A 24734-nucleotide genomic window follows, 5' to 3' on the forward strand; every position below is an offset into this window, starting at 1 on the left:
CATCCTTAGTTGGCATATCCTACTAATCACCACCCATGCCAAATACTCTGACAACACACATGCAGTACAGTGCTGAAAAAAAATTAAGATGACTCATAAAAACCATTTGTTTTTCATTTCACAATGATTATTATTTATCATGCATTGAAAAGTGTTACATATTAATATAAAACTGTTTCTTGTATTTTATGGGTCCACCGTGGGCCTCATAGCCCAGTTTGACAAAGATCAAATCAGCTTCCTTGCACTTCTCCATAGGAACTTCATTCTACAGCATGTTGTTGTTGTTGTGGTCTTCAGTCCTGAGACTGGTTTGATGCAGCCCTAATTTATATGTGGCCCCTCATCTTCTGTTTTTCTACAGCATAATTTCCTGCTACAGTAAATGGAACTGAAATCTTAATATTTTCTATTGTCTGTTTCCGCTGACTGCATCATTATAATTATTAGTTGTATGCTACTCTATCCTGTGCAAGCTTCTTCATCTCCCAGTACCTACTGCAACCTACATCCTTCTGAATCTGCTTAGTGTATTCATCTCTTGGTCTCCCCCTATGATTTTTACCCTCCACGCTGCCCTCCAATACTAAATTGGTGATCCCTTGATGCCTCAGAACATGTCCTACCAACTGATCCCTTCTTCTGGTCAAGTTGTGCCATAAACTTCTCTTCTCCCCAATCCTATTCAATACTTCCTCATTAGTTTCTACAGCATATGGACTGCCAATCTCAAGTCATACAAGTTCTTGAGGTTTGCGTCTGACAAGACAATTGTCCATAGCGTTCCACAAGTTTTCAATTGAACTGAGATCAGAGCTACATGGCAGCCATGGAAGCAGCTCAATGTCTCTATTCCAAGACCATTCCTTTATGACAAATGGTGCATCTCTTGCTGAAAAATCAAGCTGTCACCTCCCAAACTGATTCAGAAGGTGTAAAACATGAGTGTTGCCAAAATAAAGTTAAAGCAGAATATTCAAAAATGCTGGAAAAAATTAGCCATTTTAAGTACCAAGAAACCCTAAAAATAGGTAATACAAAAGTAATTTTCTTGTAATGTGCTGCAGTCCTATGATTATCCACTTTTGAGCTAGACCACTCCCTACATCAAAATTAAGTGATCGTCATTTTTGAAAATATTTTTTTTTCAAAACATTTAACTATGAACACAGAATAAAACAAATTTGATACGAAGTAAGTTTATGGGCAGCACTGAGATAAGTGCTGTTAGGTGGTGGTCTTAGTTTTTTTCCAGCACTATATGAATTCCAAATGAAACTTTCCTGGTCTGTATTCTCAGTATAATACCTTGTTAACATCATACAAATACAATAAAAATCTATAAAAATGTGTATTCCATGTTAGAGATTCCGATGTTTTCAACTTTACACAATAAAACATAACATATGACCAAGGAGGTACTTTTTATTTACATGATGTGATTTTTTTTTCCTCAAATGGTGCTTCATCACTCCAACTGCCAGTTACAGCACATACAAAATACAGTATTTCAGCTTTTTGAAATTATTGGTTAAGATATAGACATTTTCAGCCTATCTTACAACTTATGCTAACTGAGTACATGAACATAAGAGAAAAAATTTCTGAAAAAGTGTGAAAAGTGTGCACGCACGCATGCACACACGCACCAGTCTCTTTACTGAATTTTATCTTCTGGTGTTCAGAAGATTTTTCACAACAATAGTAATAGAACACTGAAATAAAAAACCACATTTTTCACACACTGATTATCCATCTTTTTCAATTTTACTTAAAAGCATCTGTATGCGACCTGCCATAACAGGTTGACCACGTGCAGTTTTTAAGGACAGTTTTTTAAAATTTTCAGTGCGTTTATTTTTGTACTGTTTTAATCTTTCCTGTTTCTGCATCAACTGTTGCTCTACCATTTTCACCTTAGCCTCTTTTTCTCGTTGTTTCTCCTCAAATGTTTGTAATGCTCGTTTAAAGGCACTTGCTTTATGCTTCTTTAGAGATAGAGTACTTGAGTCCCTGAAACAATCATTATTACATTAAATTAGTACTCCTGTACAATGGTAATACCTTTTGTTTAACAAAAGGAGACAGTGCAACAAAGAATGGGGAGAAAAGGGGTGAGTGAGGGAGGGAGGGAGGGAGGGAGGGAGGGGGGGGGGAAGAGAGAGAGAGAGAGAGAGAGAGAGAGAGAGAGAGAGAGAGAGAGATATATATACCCTTCACAACAGAACAAGTGTTATCACAATGCAAATGAAAAAACAATCTGGAAAAGTAAATAAAAGTATATCTCCTCCCCCCCCCCCCCCCCCCCCCCCCCACACACACACCACAAAAAAACAGAGGCTCACACACATATGCTCCCATTCTGGATGAGTCCCACAGTTCTGCTCAGAAGGATTTCCATGTGAATGGTTTCTAAGAAGGCAGGTGTGTAATTAAGCTGCTGGTCACATTGACACCCATACCTGCCCACCAGTGCATTTAGACATACATGTCTGGCACTACACATTTTTGGCATGCTGCTGTTGTGCACACTCCTGCAGATTCTTCTCATCAGTAACCTACAGCATATACCCTGATTATAGCGGATCGCCACTACTGGACCAAGGATTTTGCGACAGTCTATAAATATCAATATGCTTTAAGGACAAATGTATGTGGAAAGTGACATCGTAACATAAATGAGACACCCAAATATAAATTAGAATTTAAAGACTGCAGGCTATGGTGAACTGTTTTACATACCAGTTTTTCTCAAAGCAAACCACAACTGTTGCAGGGGGAGGGGGGGGGGGGGGGGGGAATAAAAAATATTACAAACTTAGGGACTCATTTAGAAAGGTAATGAAGAATGTTTGTGACAGTAAGCAAAGTGGCAGATCTTTCAATGACATTTATCGACAAGCTTTGAGGTACTACAATTTGCTTTTATTTGGTGTGGAACAAAAGTTGCCAAATGCAACTTGGTCCAAAATAGATGTTTGTGTGTATGAATAAGATGTTAATGACTGAGGATGATGAGAATGGAACTGACCAAGAGGTTACTAGTTTTGGCGGTAGTCAATACAATGGCAATGTGAACAAGTTAAAAAATTTCTGTCACCCTTCCTTCCAATACAAAATGTGTCTTATAAACTTCGGAACTGTCTTTTGCTCTTACAGTTTGATATCTTGACACAGTAGAATGCAAGCTATCGTTCTATTCCACCAGTCACCCTCACATAATGTATAGTTTACATCATGACTATTCAATGCTGAAGCAGAAATTTAGCCTTTACATCCATCTACATAAAAAAAATAATTAAAAAAAATTGTGCAACACACAGATCAAAATGACAATTTATCTGATAAACTGCATTGTTTGTATATTTATAGACATGGGTAACACGCGCGCACACACACACACACACACACACACACACACACACACACACACACACACACACACACACACAGAGACTGGCTGCTGTGCTCAGCAGCCAGAGAATGATCATTTGTGTGTACACGCGTGTGCACATGTGTGTATGTAGTCTATTTCCAATGCAAGTCTTGTTGGCCGAAAGATTACTTTCTCATAGTCTTATTGCGCCTAACTACGACTCATCATCGCTACTATATGGTGAGTAGCAACTATCCTTTTCATAATACTGTCAATGTTATATGCTGTAGTCTATATAGCGTGGGTGGTTGTTCTTGTCTTCAGTCCAAAGACAAGAATAACTACAATGGGATGCATTTATAATTTTGTGTTAGACTGTATAGTGCTTATGTGTAGTTTAGTTTTGTGACCGCATGGTTTGGTCCTGTTTTTCTATTGCAGAATTTTATAGAGATGTATTAATGTTACGATATATTTTGCACCAAAGATATCAGTTTGTGTGTATTGTTTTCTGTGGTTTAGGTGATTTGAGCAATCACTCTTTGTTTATTGATATTATGGGTGATAAATTAGTAAAATGTATAAAATACAATTAGTATAAAATTGTATGTATTTTTTAAGAAGCTGCTCCATCTTTGGATGAAGACTTTTGTAAAATTTTCCTTTTTACGTCTGCTTGTTTAGAATTTTACCAAGGTCTTTTCTTCATGAGAGTAAAGATTTCTATTTCCTGAAGCAGTATTTTTCTTTATCAGCTATGTATAGAATGGATGTGCCATTGTGCTGTGTGTCATCTTGTGACACTGTTCTCTCAGATGTGTACTGAATGCTGATGGGTTACTTCCACTGTGCATGTATTCTTACAATCTTTGTTTCAGATTCCTTCCTGTCTTCCCGTCGTATATTTTACACAGTTTTTACATTTTAATTTATAAACTCCAGGTATGAAAAATAATGTGTCGTTCTGGTGAAAGGTACATGCATGCTCTTATTGTGTTCTCTGATCTGAAATAGATTTTTAACATATTGACTGCTGTGTGGTCGGCAGTGGCCAAAGCAGACATCACTGCTCCGCCGCGGGCTACTGGCAATCAACATGTAAATTTTTCTTTTTGCAGGACATGCTGGATTTTGTCTGATCTTTGACAACACAATGGTAAGACAATGTATTTGTCTTTTTTAATTTTCGCTAATTAGGTGTAATTTTTACTTATATTACACTATGACGATTGTTTACAACAAATACATAAATTTCTACACAGCTAAACACTGTCTCAAGCTCGTAAGTTTCATGATAGGTCTAAGTCCAGGTTTGAAATCCAGTCACATGCTTCTGCAGACAAATTGCAAAGGTCTTCCACTGCCCCTTCAAAAGCTCCGAGGGAACATTCAAATGTTATGTACTATTTGTTGCTCACCGACACAGTCAGATTCAGGAGGGCACTTCCAGCCCCATTGGGACAGGAATGCTCCAAGTCTGCCACAATCAGTACTGATACGATTCAGTATGCATCAGTTTTCAGCTTAGATGAAAACTTGGTAGTCACTCACAGGGACTGTTGACTGGTTAATGATATAACACTGAAGATTGCTCCTGCAATTGACTGCTCCAGGTTTACGTGTGCGGGCGCACGCGCGCGCGTGTGTGTGTGTGTGTGTGTGTGTGTGTGTGTGTGTGTGTGTGTGTGTGGTTTTTTTTGTTTTAGGGCGCAAAACTGCTATGGTCATTAGCGCCCGGTCCGTGACTTAGGAAACGGTAAAAAACCGAAAATGGAAACCAGCAGCAATGGGAACAAAAGTCATAAAATTGGAGAAACGAAAGGCAGAAGGAAAGCTTAAAAATCCTCTACAGAAAGGGGTTGGTTGTCACCAAAAAGAGCTTCAAATGACTGACGTCATCTCACTGGCACTAATAAACTCGATAACGCGATCGGCTGACCGCGTGTCATCTGCTAAAATCGACGATATATCAGGCGATAGCTGTAGACGGGAGCGTAACGGATTAAAATAGGGGCACTCAATTAAAAGGGGTCTTACCGTCCACAGCTGAGAGCAGTGGGGACAGAGTGGGGGAGGATCGCCGCTTAAAAGATGTCGAGGGCTAAAAAGACAGTGCCCTATCCGGAGTCTAGTTAAAATTACCTCCTCCCGACGACGCGTTCAGGAGGAAGAGGTCCAAGCACAAGGAAGAGCTTTCACGTCCCGCAATTTATTATGGGGAAGTGTCGACCAATGCTTTTTTTTTTTTTTTTTTTTTTTTTTTTTTTTTTTTGTGGTTTTAGGGCGCACAACTTCAATGGTCATTAGCGCCCTGACTACGTTAAGAATGCACAACAACTAAAAGGGAAAACACGATAAAAGACAGACTGACAGGCATAGGATTAAAAAACAGTATCATCAAATGTCCTTAGAGAGGTTTGTCAAATTGATAAAACGAAGAACGCGAGCAGCTGCTCGTGGGTCATCCGCTAAAATGGCATCTAGAGTGCATGGCAGGTTAAGATCAAGACGCAGTGTGTTAAAATCCGGACAGGACATTAAAATGTGGCGGACCGTCAGCAATTGCCCACATGGGCAGAACGGCGCTGGCGCAGCCGTCAGCAGATGGCGATGGCTGAACCGGCAGTGTCCAATGCGTAACCGGGCCAAAAGACCTCCTCCCGCCAAGAAGGGCGGGAGGTGGACGTCCAAGCCGCGGGAAGAGGTTTCAAGGCCCGAAGCTTGTTGTCTGTAAGTGCAGCGCAATCGGCATGCCACAGCGATAAAATGCGCTGACAAATTACCCTGCCACAATCCGACGAAGGGACACAACAAGAAGCTGTCCGAGGCTGGAGGACCGCAGCCTTGGCCGCAGCATCTGCAGCTTCGTTCCCAGGGATACCGACATGGCCAGGGACCCACATAAAGCTAACCAGAGAACCGACGTCCACCAGCTGCTGAAGAAAGCGTTGGATCCGGTGCACGAAAGGGTGAACCGGATACGGATCACTGAGGCTCTGGATGGCGCGCAGGGAATCGGAGCAGATGACAAGCAGAATGTCGGTGGCGGCAGATGTAAAGAACAGCCTGGTAGAGGGCAAAGAGCTCAGCTGTGAAGACCGAACAATGGCCATGGAGCCGGTATTTGAAACTTCGTGCCCCGACAATAAAAGAACACCCGACCCCGTCATAGGACTCTGAGCCATCTGTATAAATGAAGGTCATATTGATGAACTTCGGGGACCGAACCGGGGGTAACCTATTTTGGGAGCGAGCTGAGGTCAAGGTGAACGCGGACCTGAGCCTGGAGCCAAGGTGGCGTGTGGCTCTCGCCCACTCGAAAGGTTGCAGGGAGGGAAAAATTAAGGTGTTGAAGGAGGCGACGGAAGCGAACTCCAGGGGGTAGCAGGGCAGAGACATACAACCCATATTGACGGTCGAGAGAGTCGTCAAAAAAGGAACGATAAGACGGGTGGTCGGGCATTGACAGTAGCCGACAGGCATACCGACAAAGCAGTATATCGCGCCGGTAGGTGAGTGGCAATTCGCCAGCGTCAGCATGAAGACACTCTACGGGACTAGTATAAAATGCTCCGATCGCAAGTCGTAAACCCCGATGTTGTATGGAGTTGAGGCGGCGTAAGATGGATGGCCGTGCAGAGGAGTATACGAAGCTCCCATAATCCAGCTTGGAGCGGACGATCGACCGATATAGACGAAGCAGGACGGTTCGATCTGCTCCCCACGACATACCACTGAGAACACTGAGGACATTTAAAGAACGGGTACAACGGGCAGCCAAATGTGACACATGTGGAGACCAGCTAAGTTTCCTGTCAAATGTAAGACCTAAAAATTTTGTTGTCTCCACGATTGGGAGAGCAACGGGGCCAAGTCGTAAGGATGGTGGGAGAAACTCTTTGTAGCGCCAGAAGTTAATACAGACCGTCTTCTCGGCAGAAAAACGGAAGCCATTGGCGACACTCCAGGAGTAAAGACGGTCAAGAGAACGCTGAAGACAGCGCTCCAGGACACGTGTACACTGCGCGCTGCAATAGATGGTAAAATCGTCCACGAAAAGGGAGCCTGATACATCAGCTGGGAGGCAATCCATTATTGGATTGATCGCGATGGCGAAGAGAGCGACGCTCAAAACTGAGCCCTGTGGCACCCCATTCTCCTGGCGAAAGGTGTCCGACAGGACAGAACCCACACGTACCCTGAACTGTCGATCCATTAAAAAGGAACGAATAAAAAGAGGGAGGCGACCCCGAAGGCCCCATGTATGCATGGTGCGGAGAATGCCTGCCCTCCAACAGGTGTCGTAAGCCTTCTCCAAATCAAAGAACACAGCCGCAGTCGGGCGCTTCCGCAAGAAGTTATTCATAATGAAGGTCGACAAGGTAACCAGATGGTCAACAGCAGAGCGGCGCCTACGAAATCCACATTGTACATTGGTAAGTAGGCGTCGAGACTCGAGCAGCCAAACCAATCGAGAGTTAACCATTCGCTCCATCACTTTACAGACACAGCTGGTAAGCGAGATGGGTCGATAACTGGAAGGCAAGTGCTTGTCCTTCTCCGGCTTAGGAATCGGGACAACAATAGACTCGCGCCAGCATGCGGGAACATGTCCCTCAATCCAGATGCAATTGTAAGTACGAAGAAGAAAACCTTTACCCGCAGGAGAAAGGTTCTGCAGCATCTGAATATGAATAGAATCAGGCCCTGGAGCGGAGGACCGTGATCGGCCAAGTGCGTTTTCGAGTTCCCGCATGGTGAATGGGGCATTATAACTTTCACGATTCGAGGAGCGGAAGTTAGGTGGCCTAGCCTCCTCTGCCTGTTTGCGGGGGAGGAAGGCAGGGTGGTAATGAACGGAGCTCGAAACCTCGGCGAAAAAGCGGCCGTAGGCATTGGAGACATCCTCAGGGGCCACAAGGACGTCATTCGCGACCGTCAAGCCAGAAACTGGTGAGTGGACCTTAGTGCCAGATAGCCGGCGCAGGCTACCCCAGACAACAGAAGAAGGAGTAAAACTGTTGAAGGTGCTTGTGAAAGCAGCCCAGCTGGCTTTCTTGCTTTCTTTAATAATACGACGACACTGTGCACGTAATCGTTTATAATTGATACAATTCGCCACTGTAGGGTGGCGTTTAAAGGTGCGTAAAGCACGTCGACGAGCACGTAAAGCATCTCTACATGCTGCGGTCCACCAGGGGACCAGTACGCGACGTGGAGAAGAAGTAGGGTGAGGGATGGAATATTCAGCAGCAGCGAGAATGACTTCCGTGAGGTGTGCGACCTGACGATCGCAGCTTGTGAAGGTTTGATCCTGAAAGGTCGCCCTGGAAGAGAAGAGCCCCCAGTCTGCTTTGGAGATGGTCCAACTAGATGAGCACGGAGAGGGGGTATGCTGCAGGAGATGGATAACACACGGGAAGTGGTCGCTCGAATATGTATCAGAAAGTGCATACCACTCAAACCGGCATGCAAGTTGGGGAGTACATATAGAGAGGTCTAAATGGGAATAGGTGTGAGATGTGTCCGAGAGAAAAGTAGGGGCGCCAGTATTGAGGCAGACAAGATTGAGCTGGTTGAAAAGGTCTGCTAACAGGGAGCCCCTCGGGCAGGATGCTGGAGAGCCCCAAAGGGGATGGTGGGCATTGAAGTCTCCAGTTAACAAAAATGGTGCAGGTAGCTGAGCAATAAGTTGCATCATGTTTGCCCTGGTAACGGCAGATGACGATGCAGTGTAAACGGTACAAATGTAAAATGTAAAAGTGGGGAGAGTAATGCGGATGGCAACTGCCTGCAGGCCGGTGTGCAACGTGATGGGATCGTAGTAAATATCATCCCGGACCAGCAACATAACCCCTCCATGAGCCGGGATACCTACCACAGGGGGTAGGTCAAAACGCACAGAGGTGTAGTGTGCCAAAGCAATTTGATCGCATGGGCATAGTTTCGTTTCCTGGAGGGCTACAACGAGCGGACGGTGCAAGCAGAGCAACAACTTCAAGTCCTCTCGGTTGGAGCGAATGCTGCGAATATTCCAGTGAATAAGTGCCATCGTAAGAAGAAAAGGAAGATGAAAGAAGGGGTCACCTCGAAGGCCGCTGAGGGCCTGGCTTCGAGTGAGCACTGCCGCCGCTATCAGTAGGCGGACAGTCATCGTCCATTGGGTCTATAGGTTCATCGGCCATCTTGGGAAGATGGCCGGGAGGGGGAGCTTCCTCCGCCGGTGAACGGCCAGATGTTCGGCTACCAGCGGTGCGGCCAGGCGAAACAGATGACGACCTGGGGCGGCAACCGCTGGGTGGCGCAGGAGAAGAAATGCGCCGTGGCGGAGAAGGAGAACTGTGCTTCCTATGAGCCTTCTTGGAAGGACGTTTGGTGGAAGTACCGGTCGAAGGCTGGGAGGTCGAGGTACGTAGGAAGTCTGCACGGGACGGTTCCTTCTTGAAGGCCCGTGCATCTGACTTCTGGGTCTTCGTCTTAGCAGAAGCTGATGAAGGGGCTGGTGTCTGTGGGGTGATGGGAGGAAGAGGAGACGTCGACCGCGCGATCTTAGCACTGGCCGAACGGACGACCGTGGTGCTGAAGGTCAGATCGCATGTCTGGGTTGCCACCTCTCTGGGAGTCCGAGGAGAGGCGAGGACAGTACTGTATTTCCCCGCTGGGAGCAGCGTGGGCTTCCTACTAGCCAATAGCTCGCGAGCAGCTGAGGTGGACACTTTCTCTTTGACCCGAATTTCTTGGATACAGCGTTCTTCCTTGTAGACAGGACAGTCGCGGGAGGATGCGGCATGGTCACCCTGACAGTTCACACAACGAGGAGACGGAGGTGGACAGTCACCCTCATGGGCATCCCTGCCACAAGTGACACATTTAGCCGCATTGGAACAAGACTGTCGAGTGTGATTGAAACGCTGACACTTGTAGCAGCGCGTAGGTGTCGGGACATAGGGGCGAACAGAAATAACCTCGTAGCCCGCCTTGATGCGCGATGGCAGCTTAACACTATCGAAGGTCAAGAAAAGTGTCCGGGTCGGTACAAGGTCATTGTTGACCTTTTTCATGACCCTATGGAAAGCCGTCACGCCCTGCTCAGCGAGGAAAGATTGAATCTCCTCGTCAGTCAATCCGTCGAGGGAGCTAGTATAGACTACACCACGAGACGAATTCAAAGTTCGGTGAGCCTCCACCCGGACAGGGAACGTGTACAGGAGTGTGGCCCGAAGCAGTTTTTGTGCCTGAAAGGCGCTCTCAGTTTCTAGTAATAAGGTACCGTTACGCAACCTGGTACAAGATTTGACAGATCCGGCTATGGCATCTACGCCCTTCTGGATAACGAAAGGGTTGCCAGAGGAAAAATCCTTTCCGTCCTCAGATCGAGAAACGACGAGGAACTGTGGGGCAGGCGGTAGTACTTTTGCCACTGGGGGCTGGTCATGTTTCCGTTTGTGGGCAGAAGTCGAGAGAGATGGAGTGAAATCCATTGTGAAGGAATCCCCCATGATTGCCAGCGTCTCCGATGGCGCGCTCCTTCCTTATGGGAACCCTCTCAGAGGGCACTCCCGCCTTAGGTGAATGTTTACACCTCAGGTCACACCTCCCGAGAAACAGACGGAGGGACCAATCGGCATGGTCAGAAGGTATCAGCTCAGGCAATCACCCCACCCTGGGCCTGGCCTTTACCAGGGGGTACGTGCGTGCCTTACATGTCTACCCAGGGCGGGGAATTACACGTTACCCCGTCACCGGCTACGCGTGCGAACGCATGGGTCGGCCTTCAGGCACGCACAGGGAGGAAGGAAGAAGAGGAAAAAGAAGAGAGAGAGGGAGAGAGAGGACAGACTGTCTCAAACGCCGAGGCGGAGACCAGAGAAGGCAAGGAGGAGAAGGCAAGGAGGAGAAGGCAAGGAGGAGAAGGCAAGGAGGAGAAGGCAAGGAGGAGAAGGCAAGGAGGAGAAGGCAAGGAGGAGAAGGCAAGGAGGAGAAGGCAAGGAGGAGAAGGCAAGGAGGAGAAGGCAAGGAGGAGAAGGCAAGGAGGAGAAGGCAAGGAGGAGAAGGCAAGGAGGAGAAGGCAAGGAGGAGAAGACAAGGAGGAGAAGACAAGGAGGAGAAGACAAGGAGGAGAAGACAAGGAGGAGAAGACAAGGAGGAGAAGACAAGGAGGAGAAGACAAGGAGGAGAAGACAAGGAGGAGAAGACAAGGAGGAGAAGACAAGGAGGAGAAGACAAGGGAAAGAGTAAGGAAGACAGTGAAGTGGAGAAGAGCAAAGAAAGGAACCAACCAAAGGAAGGAAGAAACGAGAAGTGAAAAAGCAAAATGACCGCAAATAGAGGTCGTGGAACCGTCCGTCTCCGGACGCAGGCGCTAACGACCCCCTTGAGGGGGTGGGACTCCTTTTAGTCGCCTCTTACGACAGGCAGGAATACCTCGGGCCTATTCTAATCCCCGGACCCGCAGGGGGGGTCGACCAATGTGCGTGCCATAAATGAAGAACACGACGACATAAAACGCTCCGTAGATCAGCAAAGGGAGTCGATCGAATAGCTGGCCGAAGAAGAGAGACTGCAGCCTTGGCTGCAATATCGGCCGCCTCATTTCCACAGATACCAACGTGTCCTGGGAGCCAGAGTAACGCCACCGAGACGCCCCCCAGGTGGAGCAAGTGCAGACAGTCCTGAATCCGGTGGACCAGAAGGTGCACAGGGTAAAGAGCTTGGAGACTGAGGAGAGAGCTGAGAGAATCTGAGCAGATAACGTACTGTATCCGCTGATGGCGGCGGATGTAGTGGACAGCCTGGAGAACAGCGTAAAGCTCCGCAGTACAAACCAAACACTGGTCGGGAAGCTGAAAGTGATTTGGGGTGTCGCCAACAATATAGGCACTCCCTACACCTAACGATGTTTTCGAGCCGTCGGTGTAAATAAATGTGGCTTCCGTCATTTGTGCACATAGAACAGCAAATGCCCGACGATAAACAAGTGAAGGGGTACCTTCCTTGGGAAATCGACAAAGGTCACAGAGCAGGCAGATCCGGGGACGGAGCCAAGGCGGTGCTGTACCCCAAGTTGTCAAGAAAGTTTTACGAAAGCGGAAGGAAAGAGAATGGAGCAGTTGACGGAAGCGGACTCCCAGTGGTAGTAGGGAGGAGGGACGGCCTGCGTATCCTACATCAAAGGAGGTGTCGAAAAAAATGTCATGGGCTGGATTAGCAGGCATGGAAGACGGATGGCTAGCATAACGACTCAGAAGGACTGCTCGCCGATTGGACAGCGGAGGTTCAGCAGTCTCAGCATAAAGGCTTTCCACAGGGCTGGTGTAAAAAGCTCCAGACACTAAACGTAATCCACGGTGGTGGATAGAGTCGAGACGCCGAAGAATAGACGGCCGAGCAGAGGAGTAGACTATTCCATAGTCCAATTTCGAGCGAACTAAGGCACGATAGAGGCGGAGAAGGACCACTCGGTCCGCTCCCCAGGAGGTACCATTCAGGACACGGAGGGTGTTGAGGGATCGCAGACAGCGAGCCGAAAGATAGGAAACATGGGAGGACCAGCACAGTCTTCTGTCAAACATAAGACCCAAGAATTTAGCGACGTCTGAAAATGGAAGGTTGACAGGACCTAGATGTAAGGAGGGCGGAAGAAACTCCTTACGTCGCCAAAAACTGACACAAACGGTCTTACTGGGAGAAAAACGGAAGCCGGTTTCGATGCTCCAAGAGTGGAGGGGATAGAGACATCCTTGAAGACGACGTTCAAGAAGGCTGGTCCGTTGAGAGCTGTAGTAGATCGCAAAATCGTCCACAAAGAGGGTGCCCGAGACATCAGGAAGGAGACAATCCATAATTGGATATATGGCAATGGCAATCAGTACAACACTCAGCACGGAGCCCTGGGGTACCCCGTTTTCTTGGGAGAAAGTGCGGGAGAGAGTAGTGTTCACCCGCACCCTAAATTTGCGCTCTGCCATAAATTCGCGAAGAAAAAGGGGCAGCCGACCTCGAAAGCCCCAAGAGAACAGTGTGCGGAGGATGCCTGTCCTCCAACAGGTATCGTATGCTCTCTCCAGATCAAAAAATATTGCTACTGTTTGGCGTTTCCGGAGAAAATTGTTCATGATATAAGTGGAGAGAGGAACAAGATGGTCAACTGCAGAACGATGCTTTCGGAATCCGCATTGGGCAGGTGTTAAAAGACTGCAGGATTCCAGCCACAAAGCTAAACGGTAATTCACCATATGCTCCAAAACCTTACAGACACTACTCGTGAGAGAAATGGGGCGATAGCTAGAGGGGAGATGTTTGTCCTTTCCAGGTTTCGGAACAGGAATGACGATAGCTTCCCGCCATCGTCTCGGAAAGGTACTGTCGGTCCAAATTCGATTATAAAGGAGAAGGAGGTAACGCAGACTATGGGTTGATAAATGCAGCAACATTTGGACATGGATACCATCCGGTCCTGGGGTGGAGGAGCGAGAAGAAGAGAGTGCATGTTGTAGTTCCCACATGGAGAAAACAGTATTGTAGCTTTCGCGATTTTGAGAGGAGAAAGCAAGATGTCACACTTCCACTGCACGTTTCTTCGGGAGAAATGCTGGCGGGTAATTTGAAGAGTTCGAAATCTCAGTAAAGTGCTGACCCAATGAGTTAGAAATTGCGACGGGGTCCACTAATGTATCATGCGCGACGGTGAGCCCAGAGACCGGGGAGAAACTAGGCGCGCCTGAGAACCGTCGAAGCCGACTCCAGACTTCCGAGGAGGGAGTGAAGGTGTTAAATGAGCTAATAAAGAATTTCCAGCTTGCCTTCTTGCTATCGCGGATGACACAACGGCATCGCGCACGTAACTGCTTATAGCGGATACAGTTGGCCAAAGTAGGATGGTGGCGGAAAACGCGGAGAGCACGTCGCCGCTCACGTATTGCGTCACGGCATGCCTCGTTCCACCAAGGAACTGGGGGGCGCCAGGGCAATTCGGAGGTGCATGGTACTGAACGTTCCGCAGCTGTAAGAATAACGTCGGTAATGTGTTTGACCTCATCGTCGATGCTGGGAAAGTGACGGTCATCGAATGTTGCTAGAGACGAAAAAAGTGTCCAATCTGCTTGGGCAAACTTCCAGCATTGCGGGCGCATATATGGCAGTTGAGGCTGCAGTCTAAGGACGCATGGAAAGTGGTCACTCAAGTGTGTATCATCAAGGGCGAACCATTCGAAGCGCCGAGCTAGCGGAACAGTACCGACCGCAAGGTCCAAACGAGATAAATTTGTCGTGGAGGCAGACAAAAATGTAGGGACCCCAATGTTGAGGCAAACCAGATCCGCTTGGTGGAAGACGTCTAGCAATAGTGAGCCACGTGGACAGGGATATGGAGATCCCCAAAGCGGGTGGTGGGCATTGAAGTCCCCAACCAGCAAATAGGGGGGTGGAAGCTGACCAAGAAGATGAAGGAGATCAGCTCATGCCATTGGTGTGGACGATGGAATATATACAGTACAAAGAGAGAACGTGTATCCAGAAAGGGAAAGACGGACGGCAACAGCTTGGAAGGAAGTGTTTAAGTGGATTGGGTGATAATGGAGAGTATCACGGAGAAGAATCACGAGTCCTCCACGGGCTGGAGTGCCTGCAACAGAGGGGAGATCATATCGGACGGACTGAAAATGAGGGAGAACAAAGCGGTCATGGGGACGCAGCTTTGTTTCCTGAAGACAGAAGATGACCGGCGAGTAGGATCGTATGAGGACCGACAATTCATCCCGATTGGCTCGAATGCCGCGGATATTCCAGTGGATAATGGACATAGGGTGAACAGAAAATGGAGGAATGTGACTAAGGTCACTGTCAACTCAACGACTGCTCAGAGCTTGCGACCGACAGCATGGAATGGCATTCAGCCGAAGGCAGAAGATCCTGATCCATAGGTTGTTCAGGAGCAGCTCCTGCCACCAGTGATCGGCCGGTTGATCGGCTGCCAGCAGTGCGCCTCGGCGACACAGAAGACGGCCGAGGGCGATTTCCGCCAGGTGGTGCTGTAGATGGGACACGCCTTGGCGGAGAAGGAGATGAACTGGGTTTCTTTGTAGCCTTCTTGGAAGGATGATGTTTAGATGAAGGAGGAACCGATGGGTGTGAAGTTGGGGTACGTAAAAATCTTCACGAGTATGCTCTTTTTTCGAAGTCTTGGTGTCTGACTTTTGAGCTCGAGATTTAGCAGAACCCGATGAAGGGTGAGCCATAGAGTGGGCAGGCGAAAGGGGTGAGGTTGAACGGGTGATCTTTGCGCTGGCCGATCTGACGAATGAGACTAAAGGTGAGGTCGCACGTCTGCGTGGCCGCCTCCTTTGTTGGCCGAGGAGAAGCAAGGACAGTGCTGTATTTTCCTGTCTGAGGCACGGTGGGCTGTTGACTGGCAAATAATTTTCGAGCAGCAAAGGTCGACACCTTTTCCTTCACTCTGATTTCCTGGATGAGCTTTTCGTCCTTAAAAACGGGGCAATCTCGAGAGGAAGCAGCGTGGTCACCCATACAGTTAATGCAGCGAGGGGATGGAAGAGGACAAGCACCCTCATGGGCAGCCTTGCCACACGTAACACATTCGGCCGGATTGGAACAGGACTGGCTGGTGTGATTGAACCGCTGACACCGATAGCAATGCGTAGGGTTTGGGACGTAAGGGCGAACGGAAATTATCTCATAGCCTGCTTTGATTTTGGATGGGAGTTGAACTTTGTCAAATGTCAAGAAGACAGTGCGGGTTGGAATGATGTTCGTGTCAACCCTTTTCATAACTCTATGAACAGCCGTTACGCCCTGGTCAGACAGGTAGTGCTGAATTTCTTCGTCAGACAATCCATCGAGGGAGCGTGTATAAACGACTCCACGCGAGGAATTTAAGGTACAGTGCGGTTCCACCCGGACAGGGAAGGTGTGGAGCAGAGACGTACGCAGCAATTTTTGTGCCTGGAGGGCACTGACTGTTTCTAACAACAGGGTGCCATTCCATAATTTGGAACAAGACTTTACAGGACCTGCAATTGCGTGGACACCTTTCTGAATAATGAAAGGGTTGACCGTGGAGAACTCGTGACCTTCGTCAGACCGAGAAACAACAAGGAACTGTGGCAACGATGGAAGAACTGTCTGTGGCTGAGACTCGGTGAACTTATGCTTGTGAGCAGACATAGTGGAAGGTGAGGAAACCATTGCGGAAGAATCCCCCATGATTACCAGCGTCTCCGATGGCGCGCTCCTCCCTTGTGGGGGCCCTCTCTGAGGGCACTCCCGCCTTAGGTGATTGTTCACACCTCAGGTCACACCTCCCGACAAATGGACGGAGGGACCAATCGGCACTTTCAGAAGGTATCAGCTCGGGTAATCACTCCTCCCTGGGCCTGGCCGTTACCAGGGGGTACGTACGTGTCCTACCTGTCTACCCGTGGCAGGGAATTACGCGTTACCCCGTCACCGGCTACGCATGGAAATGCGTGGGTCGGCCTTCAGACACGCACAGGGAGGAAAAAAGAGAAGGGGAAAGGAAAGAAGAGGGGTCTCAAACGCCACAGCAGAGAAAAGGGCAAAGAGATGAGGGAAGGAAAAGAGAAGGACAGAGGAAGGACGAAGACTTGCAAGTGTAAAAAGGAAGGAATTTGTAACCGTTTCGACCGTCCGTCTCCGGACGTAGGCACAAACCATACTCCCAGAGGGGGAGAAAGGGAAGGAAAGAGCCAGAGGTGAGGGGGGCGGCGAAGATGGGGGACGGGGAAGGATGCGGAAAGGGAAGGTATGCAGCCCGGAAAGGAAGGAGGGCCATATTAGCTCGGGGTCCCGTGCTCGCTACACACGTGTCCACAAAAGAGTTGTGGACCCCCTTGTGTGTGTGTGTGTGTGTGTGTGTGTGTGTGTGTGTGTGTGTGTGTGGGCGCACACGCGATTTCGGGCATTTTCTAAAGAACAGACATCACGCAGAATCCGCAGCTGCGATACATATCCTGCAAATTGAAACTGTAGGGAGCAGAAAGAAAAGGAAGGGGAAGCAACTGGTATCAGCTGAATCAGGACTTTATTTGGAATCTGCGTTGATGAGTGAAAATGTTTGCTGGACCAGGACTTGAACCCACGATCTCCAGCTTGCTAGGCAGTTGCGTTAACCACAGCACAATCCAGAAAAGTCTTTATTGCAAATACACAGACTATCTAGGCACACTACATGGCAGACCCATATTCCCACCTAGTGACACATATCTGTAGTCACCGTCCACGTCCTCTGTGCTTGTTAATTTAGATTCCTGCCTGGGGTCAAACGATATTGTGCATCAGCAATGGAGGTCGTGGATTCGTCGCCCACTGAGGTGTATCAATTACTGAATGTGTGATGTAACAGTCTTATAAAAGGATATCCTGGGTTTGAGTCTGACTGGCACACATTTTCCCTTGTCAGTGCCAATTCCAAGTGACGTCCCGCTGCAGCTGATATCTTCAGTTCCTTCCCTCAGTCATCGAGCCGTCAGTGTAAACCACTTCAGAGCCCCGGAACACTTCACGAATCGAGAGGAAGTGACAGTGGGTAGCTGCAGGGTTAACGGAGTCCTTAGGGTTATGCAAAAAGTCCAGGCGAAGCTTTGGCATACAGCTACACCACGGAGGTGTACGTGAACGGACCTCTAAGAGAGGTCGTACAAGCAAGGACTCCAGTTCAGAAATAAGCAATCGCATGCGAACCACAATCATTAGCCATGACCTGGGCCACTTATGCGGGAGGTGTACCACCGTGGTTGGGAAAAGATTAAATGTACACCTCGCCGCTCTAAACTGGCACACAGCTCACTGACTGCAAAAGAAGGTTCCTGTGAAATATGATACCCTGGAACACATTTAAGCTCTTATGGGGCGTGATGGTTACAGTAACATCACATAGCTTGTCACAAGCAAGTACCTCCCGTGACTGGGCAGAGGATGCTATTTTGATCAAGACTGACCCATATCTCATTTTGGACAAACCCTCCACCTCCCCAAACTTGTCCTCTAAATGTTCAACACAAAACAGACTTCATCGTCACGAAAGATTCTCCATCAGCTCTCGAACATACAAGGTACCAGGGCAAATAAGATCTGCTGCCATCCTTAGCCTAACGTTCCTCACACGGTGTGGCCAGGGAGGGGATCATACTTCTGTGCATAGAATTGAGCTCGTGAACGCTTACGAGACTGCTGGCATTTCACCACCAGCAAGAGATGACTGACTACGCTTCATCGCTTGTCATCCACCCTGATGCCACCCACTCCGACCAGGGGCCCTCCCCACGGGTGCCACCCAGCCGCAGCAAAGGCCCCCTGGCAGGATGGCCACTGCTGGGAGTCCCGATGCCCCAGTGGGCATACGTGGGGAGTTAACGGCGTAGGCATCAGCAGAGCAATCCGCGTGTGGTCAGGGGGCTACAACCAACGGGGTACACGGTGGCCCTACCACAACGGACTGGCTACCGTGCCGGATATCAGGTGCTACAAAGTCTACAGTCATCGTCGACACAGAAAGCGACACTGCACAGTGCAAAACGCACCCAGAAAGGTGTCCTCGCTCAAGGGACGGAGAATGAGAGGGACTGCAATGATACGATGAGGAAGTGGGCTAAAGATCTCAATGGACACAATGCACCACGCAAGGTACTCTTCCCCAATTGGCTCGCTCTTTGAGAAAATTTTGAAGAACGGATGTCAAACCCTACAGGGGACCATCACATAAAGGCCGAAACGTGTGAAACTCATATTAGTCGGCTCTTAAGACAGGTAGGAATACATCGGGCCTATTCTTACCCCCAGACATGCTGGGGCTCACGCTACAAATCATCTGGCTTGGAACTATTTTTTAATTAACTGATTTGCAACAGTCTCCCGTGTCACTGAGGTGCCAACTGCAGCCCAAATTGCTGTTGCAGACAAAGTACAATGTGCAACAGCAATACGCCAAATACAACAGTCTTCCTTCTGGGCAGTGCCATACGGACGTCCTGCGCCCGGTCCTCTCGCGAGCACCGCTTCCCAGACCACCGCTGCCAACAATCGTGTACAGTGGGTACGTTTCTGCCGAATCTATCTGCAATATCGTGGACGATCAGCCAGCTTCTCGTAGTGCTATTACACAATTGTGTTCAAACCCAGTGAGCTGTCGATAATGGCATCTTCTAGTGTTAAAGGCATTCTTTTCTATCATCATCTAACTATGCCCTATCGCAAAGGTATCTAACAGTCACAACAGTTACAGCGCATATTTAAAGCATACGTGATTTGCATCCTCATAGTGGCACTACTAGCACCACTCTTCTGTGAATGGTGCATAATTTGAATTTATGTTATCTTTCACATGTAGAAACACGCCTACCAACTTTCATTTATCTCACACAACTACTTCTTGGTGTTGGGAATCTATCAGTGTAAATTAAGGGAAAGTAGAATATTCATAACAGAAGTAAGATTTGAAGGCAACATCCCCCACACTAGACTAGTTCCATCTGTCACCTAGGACTTATACCTGTGAGTAATTTTTGCACCAGTTCCCAGGTGATGCTCCGATTAAGTATGTTGTTGTTGTGGTCTTCAGTCCTGAGACTGGTTTAGTGCAGCTCTCGACATTACTCTATTCTGTGCAAGCCTCCATCTCCCAGTACTTACCGCAACCTACATCCTTCTGAATCTGCTTAATCTATTCATCTCTTGGTCTCCCTCCACGATTTTTACCCTCCACACTGCCCTCCAATGCTAAATTGGTGATCCCTTGATGCCTCAGAACATGTACTACCAACCGGTCCCTTCTTCTTGTCAAGTTGTGCCACAAACTCCTCTTCTTCCCAATTCTGTTCAATACCTCTTCATTAGTTATGTGATCTACCCATCTAATCTTCAGCATTCTTCTGTAGCACCACATTTCGAAAGCTTCTATTCTCTTCTTGTCCAAACTATTTATTGTCCATGTTTCACTTCCATACATGGCTACACTCCATACAAATACTTTCAGAAACGACTTCCTGACACTTAAATCTATACTCGATGTTAACAAATTTCTCTTCTTCAGAAACACTTTCCTTGCCATTGCCAGTCTACATTTTATATCCTCTCTACTTCGACCATCATCAGTTATTTTGCTCCCCAAATAGCAAAACTCCTTTACTACTTTAAGTGTCTCATTTCCTAATCTAATTCCCTCAGCATCAGCCAATTTAATTCAACTACATTCCATTATCCTTGTTTTGCTTTTGTTGATGTTCATCTTATACCCTCCTTTCGAGACACTATCCATTCCGTTCAACTGCTATTCCAAGTCCTTTGCTGTCTCTGACAGAATTACAATGTCATCGGCGAACCTCAAAGTTTTTATTTCTTTTCCATGGATTTTAATACCTACTCCGAATTTTTCCTTTTGTTTCCTTTACTGCTTACTCAATATACAGATTAAATAACATCGAGGAGTGGCTTCAACCCTGTCTCACTCCCTTCCCAACCACTGCTTCCCTTTCGTGCCCCTCAACTCTTAACTGCCATCTGGTATAAATTTTAATATTTGCACTCAATCTTATTCAGCGAGTTCAATGTTCTTGATGAACAGCTCTCTTTATATGACATCCTCTTCCCCTTCTATATTATAGCCTTCATGCTCATTTCCATTGTATAGTGTCTCTTTACACACACACACACACACACACACACACACACACACACACACCATTTTTTCTCCCCTTTGCTTAATAATGGCTTTCCATGAATCATGCTCTGGACGGCAGTCACCACGTTCCACACCCCAGAACGTGACCCTTGTGTTTGTGTTGCTGAATGCTGATAGACGTGCGAGTGTTTGGTGGCTAGCGGATGAGCTAAATATGCTATGTGGGACTGTGTTTAACATCATCATTACCGATGGTTTCAGTATGTGTAACGGGTGTTCCAAATTGGTTCAAAAAGTGTTCAGTGACGACCGGAAGCGCAACCATTTGGAGATTCTGACAGAACTTGTTGAATGGCTGGAAAGAGACCAAGGTTTTTCAGATAACGCCCTCGCTGCCAATGAGACATGGTTTTCTGGGTACACCCCAGAAACGAATTGACAAAGGTCAGAGTGGCACACTCCCATGTCTCCCAAGCCGAAGACAGCAAGAATGGGGAAATAAAAAATGAAAACCATGATAGCATAAAGCTTGATCCATTCGGAGTTTGTATGGCAAGGAACAACTGAATGCAGTCACTACCTCAGAGAATTAAAAAATTACTAGCAGATCACACAAAGCACATGCCCACTTCAATGTGGATGCTGCATCAGGACAATGCGCTGTGCCACGCCACTGTTGATTCGGGAGTTCTTAGCAAAGTGAAACTTGTCAATGCTGCCGCAGCCACCGTACAGTCTCGATACAGCACCATCAGTCTCCTTCCTGCTTCCATGTATTAAAACCAAGGTAAAGGGGCATCACTTTGATACCACTGACGACATCCAAAAGTCAAAATACATGCCATAAAGAAATTTCCTGTCACCACTTTCCAGGAAGCATACCAGGTATGAGGGTATTGCTTGAAGCAGTGTAATGCTGCTCAAGGCAGCTACTTTGAAGAATTTTAATATATTGTACAATTTGGATCAATAGATCTTGAACTTCTTTATGATCACACCTTTAATACTAATGGAGTTCTAGCTTGCCTGCAAAACACCTTCCCAAAGGTAAGGGAAGAAAGCGCCTGCCAGAGTACAGACAAGCCAATGACAAAACCCAAAGGGAGGTCTGCTCTAAAATAATACCTATCTATCAAGCCAATATAATGAGCCATAAAATTTTAGGAATGTTTTGTCACTGTAACTGCATACATCTATGATCTCAATGTATATGCAGGGAAACAAACAAGGCAATGTCTTCCAGTGATAAACATCCTAGGGGAAAGGGTTGTTTTAGTTCTGGCAGAAAAAAATCAAAACTGCATGTGTCATTTGTTTTTGACAGATTTTTAACTATTATCAAGTTGCTCAATACCACCAGATTTCCATCAGTGGGTACAGCTATTCGTTCCAGAAAAGATGTGCTGAAATTTCAAGGGAAATTGAAAAAGAGAACCCGTTTTTTTTTTTTTTTTTACAAAGCATCATGAAACAACAACAACTAAGTGGCAAGATTAAAGAAGTTATTGTTCGTTGGAGTTGTCACGATGCTACAATATAAAAAGCTCATCGCAAACAAAGATGGAAGCAAGCTGGAGGTAGATTGCACAGGCATAATTTGTTTCTACAACAATTACACGTGCTGGTGGAACTCCTGACAAATGCTCAAGAAAATGTGAAACAATGTATTTTATAAGTTACATGTGCTTTCTGCTGTGAACACATGGATTTTGCATAAGGAAAATACAAGGTGAGAACTCAAATCACTGTAATTTGTTGTTTCACTCGCCAAAAAACTGGTGGGGGCCAGAAAACTAAATAGCCATCTCAAATGAAAGATATACGGCGACAAGTCATCAAAAACAGCAAAGCTAATTCTAAATGTAGATAGCCACTTGCCAATTGAAGGTACTAGAAGGAGATTATGCACAAAATGTGCCAAGAAGAAAACTAATAAGTGGACAAAAACAGTTTGAATTATGTCTCAAATACCTTTTTGCAAAAAATGTTTCACATCCTATGACACACATTGTAACCTTTTCCTACATGCATGTGCTATAAACTTTATAAAAATTAAACTTTCGCACATTCAGTCGTTTCTCTCATGTCATGTCTAGATTACCAGTGGGACATTTATGTCCCAACCCTCAAAATTTCCCTCTCCCCCAGCAAATACCTATGATTGTGCACAACTGACTTACCATTCATATGAAGAAACTAACACTGAAACAACAAAAACAGTAAATGGTAGTGTAAGGGTTAAGGTCTGTAACCCAACTGCCATGCCATGCCATGCCATGCCGCCTCCCCCCCTCCTCTCAGTGACTACGAATCGGTCTGCACGCTATCACCATAGGAGTGATGCTGCAGGCCACTAGCTGTAAAAGATCACTTCATGCAGAAATCAGGCATTTCATCAGGAGAACGCGATTACGGAAATTGTGCCCTGTTTTGTCCCTATAAAACACACTTATACAATGAATTATACATTTACCACTTGATAAAAAAGGTAAATAATTAGTCATAAGAGCACGACACATTTTGATAGTACAAATGGTGAAAGATTTGAAAATAACTAGAATGTAATGAATATTCATGAAAAATGACAACAGCATAACTGATACTCCCATGATTAACTACGGGCTAAGGATCATGAATGAAAAAAAAATCTATAGACTGTGATGTATATTAAATGCATCACACCTGTTAGCTGTTTGTGAAGAGACTCCCGGGACGTTGTCTTCGCTGCTTCGGTGGTTTCGACGCTTATCGGCCGGATGGACGTAATTTTTCCCAGGATCTTCTTTTCGAAGTTGTTTATAGTACTTCCGTAACGCTGTCTTCTGTTTCTTCTCTTCCCACTTCTCGACTACAGATTAAATTATTTTAAGGTGATACAACCTACATGTTCACGGGGCGGAACAAAAGCAACTATCTTACACTTCTCAAGACCTTGCTGTTAGAACATAACGACCCAACTAACTTACCTTTAAGTTTCTTGTTGAAGGTTTCTTGTCGCCATTTGTTTTTCATGTACTTTTTAATATCACCCTTTCGACGACACTCACTTTCGGGAGCAGATGACTCGACATTTTGCCTCATGATTTTGAGGAATATGAAATAAATTTTCACTTCAGTTCAGATATACACTCGATGAAGCATAGTGTGTTCATATTACGTTACGTTGCCTCGCCTTTGCAGTTGTTACTTGTAAATAACTGAGAACCTGCCATACTTCACTCACACTAGTTCAGTTGTAAACACCACGGATAACCACGTGTTTAAAACCAAAGTTAATCAACATCTGCCCGCGATAGGTTAGTCCACGGCCGCCTGGCGGCCGTGGATAGTCGGCCAGCGGTTTAAATTTGATTCAAGGAATTTTTCATTGGAAAAAGTTTGTCCACGACTAAAAACATTAAGACAGTACGAAAGCATTGAATACTAATAGCGTACCTGGAATTAAATTTTTAATCAGCGACATACTGAAAAAATCAAAGAAATGAGAAACATTAATTGGAAAAAAATGTTTCAACGCCAATGTATAAATAAATAAATTAAAAAAATTAAATAGAAAGATTAAGAGTTTGACCGTCTTTTTAGGCTGAGCTACTTGTCAATATACATTCTGCAATGATTTTTATATAAATGATTAGTCGATCATTAGCTATTAATATAATAGGAGAATGCATTTACACCACAGTCTCCTCGTTGAAGGAGGTGGTG

At 46.5% G+C, this 24734-nt stretch overlaps 1 protein-coding gene across 1 annotated transcript; it reads right to left on the reverse strand.

Annotated features, from left to right (window-relative positions):
* Window positions 1-1407: 1407 nt before the first annotated feature.
* On the reverse strand, window positions 1408-24354 carry LOC124622095. The gene is made up of 3 exons (XM_047147688.1): window positions 23996-24354; window positions 23712-23877; window positions 1408-2013 (listed from the first exon to the last, which is right to left on the reverse strand). Exons 1-3 carry the CDS (start codon window positions 24108-24110, stop codon window positions 1749-1751), a joined length of 546 nt encoding a protein of 181 aa, XP_047003644.1. The 5' UTR covers window positions 24111-24354; the 3' UTR covers window positions 1408-1748.
* Between the last annotated feature and the right edge of the window lie 380 nt (window positions 24355-24734).

This window comes from Schistocerca americana, chromosome 7, assembly GCF_021461395.2.
Source record: "Schistocerca americana isolate TAMUIC-IGC-003095 chromosome 7, iqSchAmer2.1, whole genome shotgun sequence".
Lineage (NCBI taxonomy): Eukaryota > Metazoa > Arthropoda > Insecta > Orthoptera > Acrididae > Schistocerca > Schistocerca americana.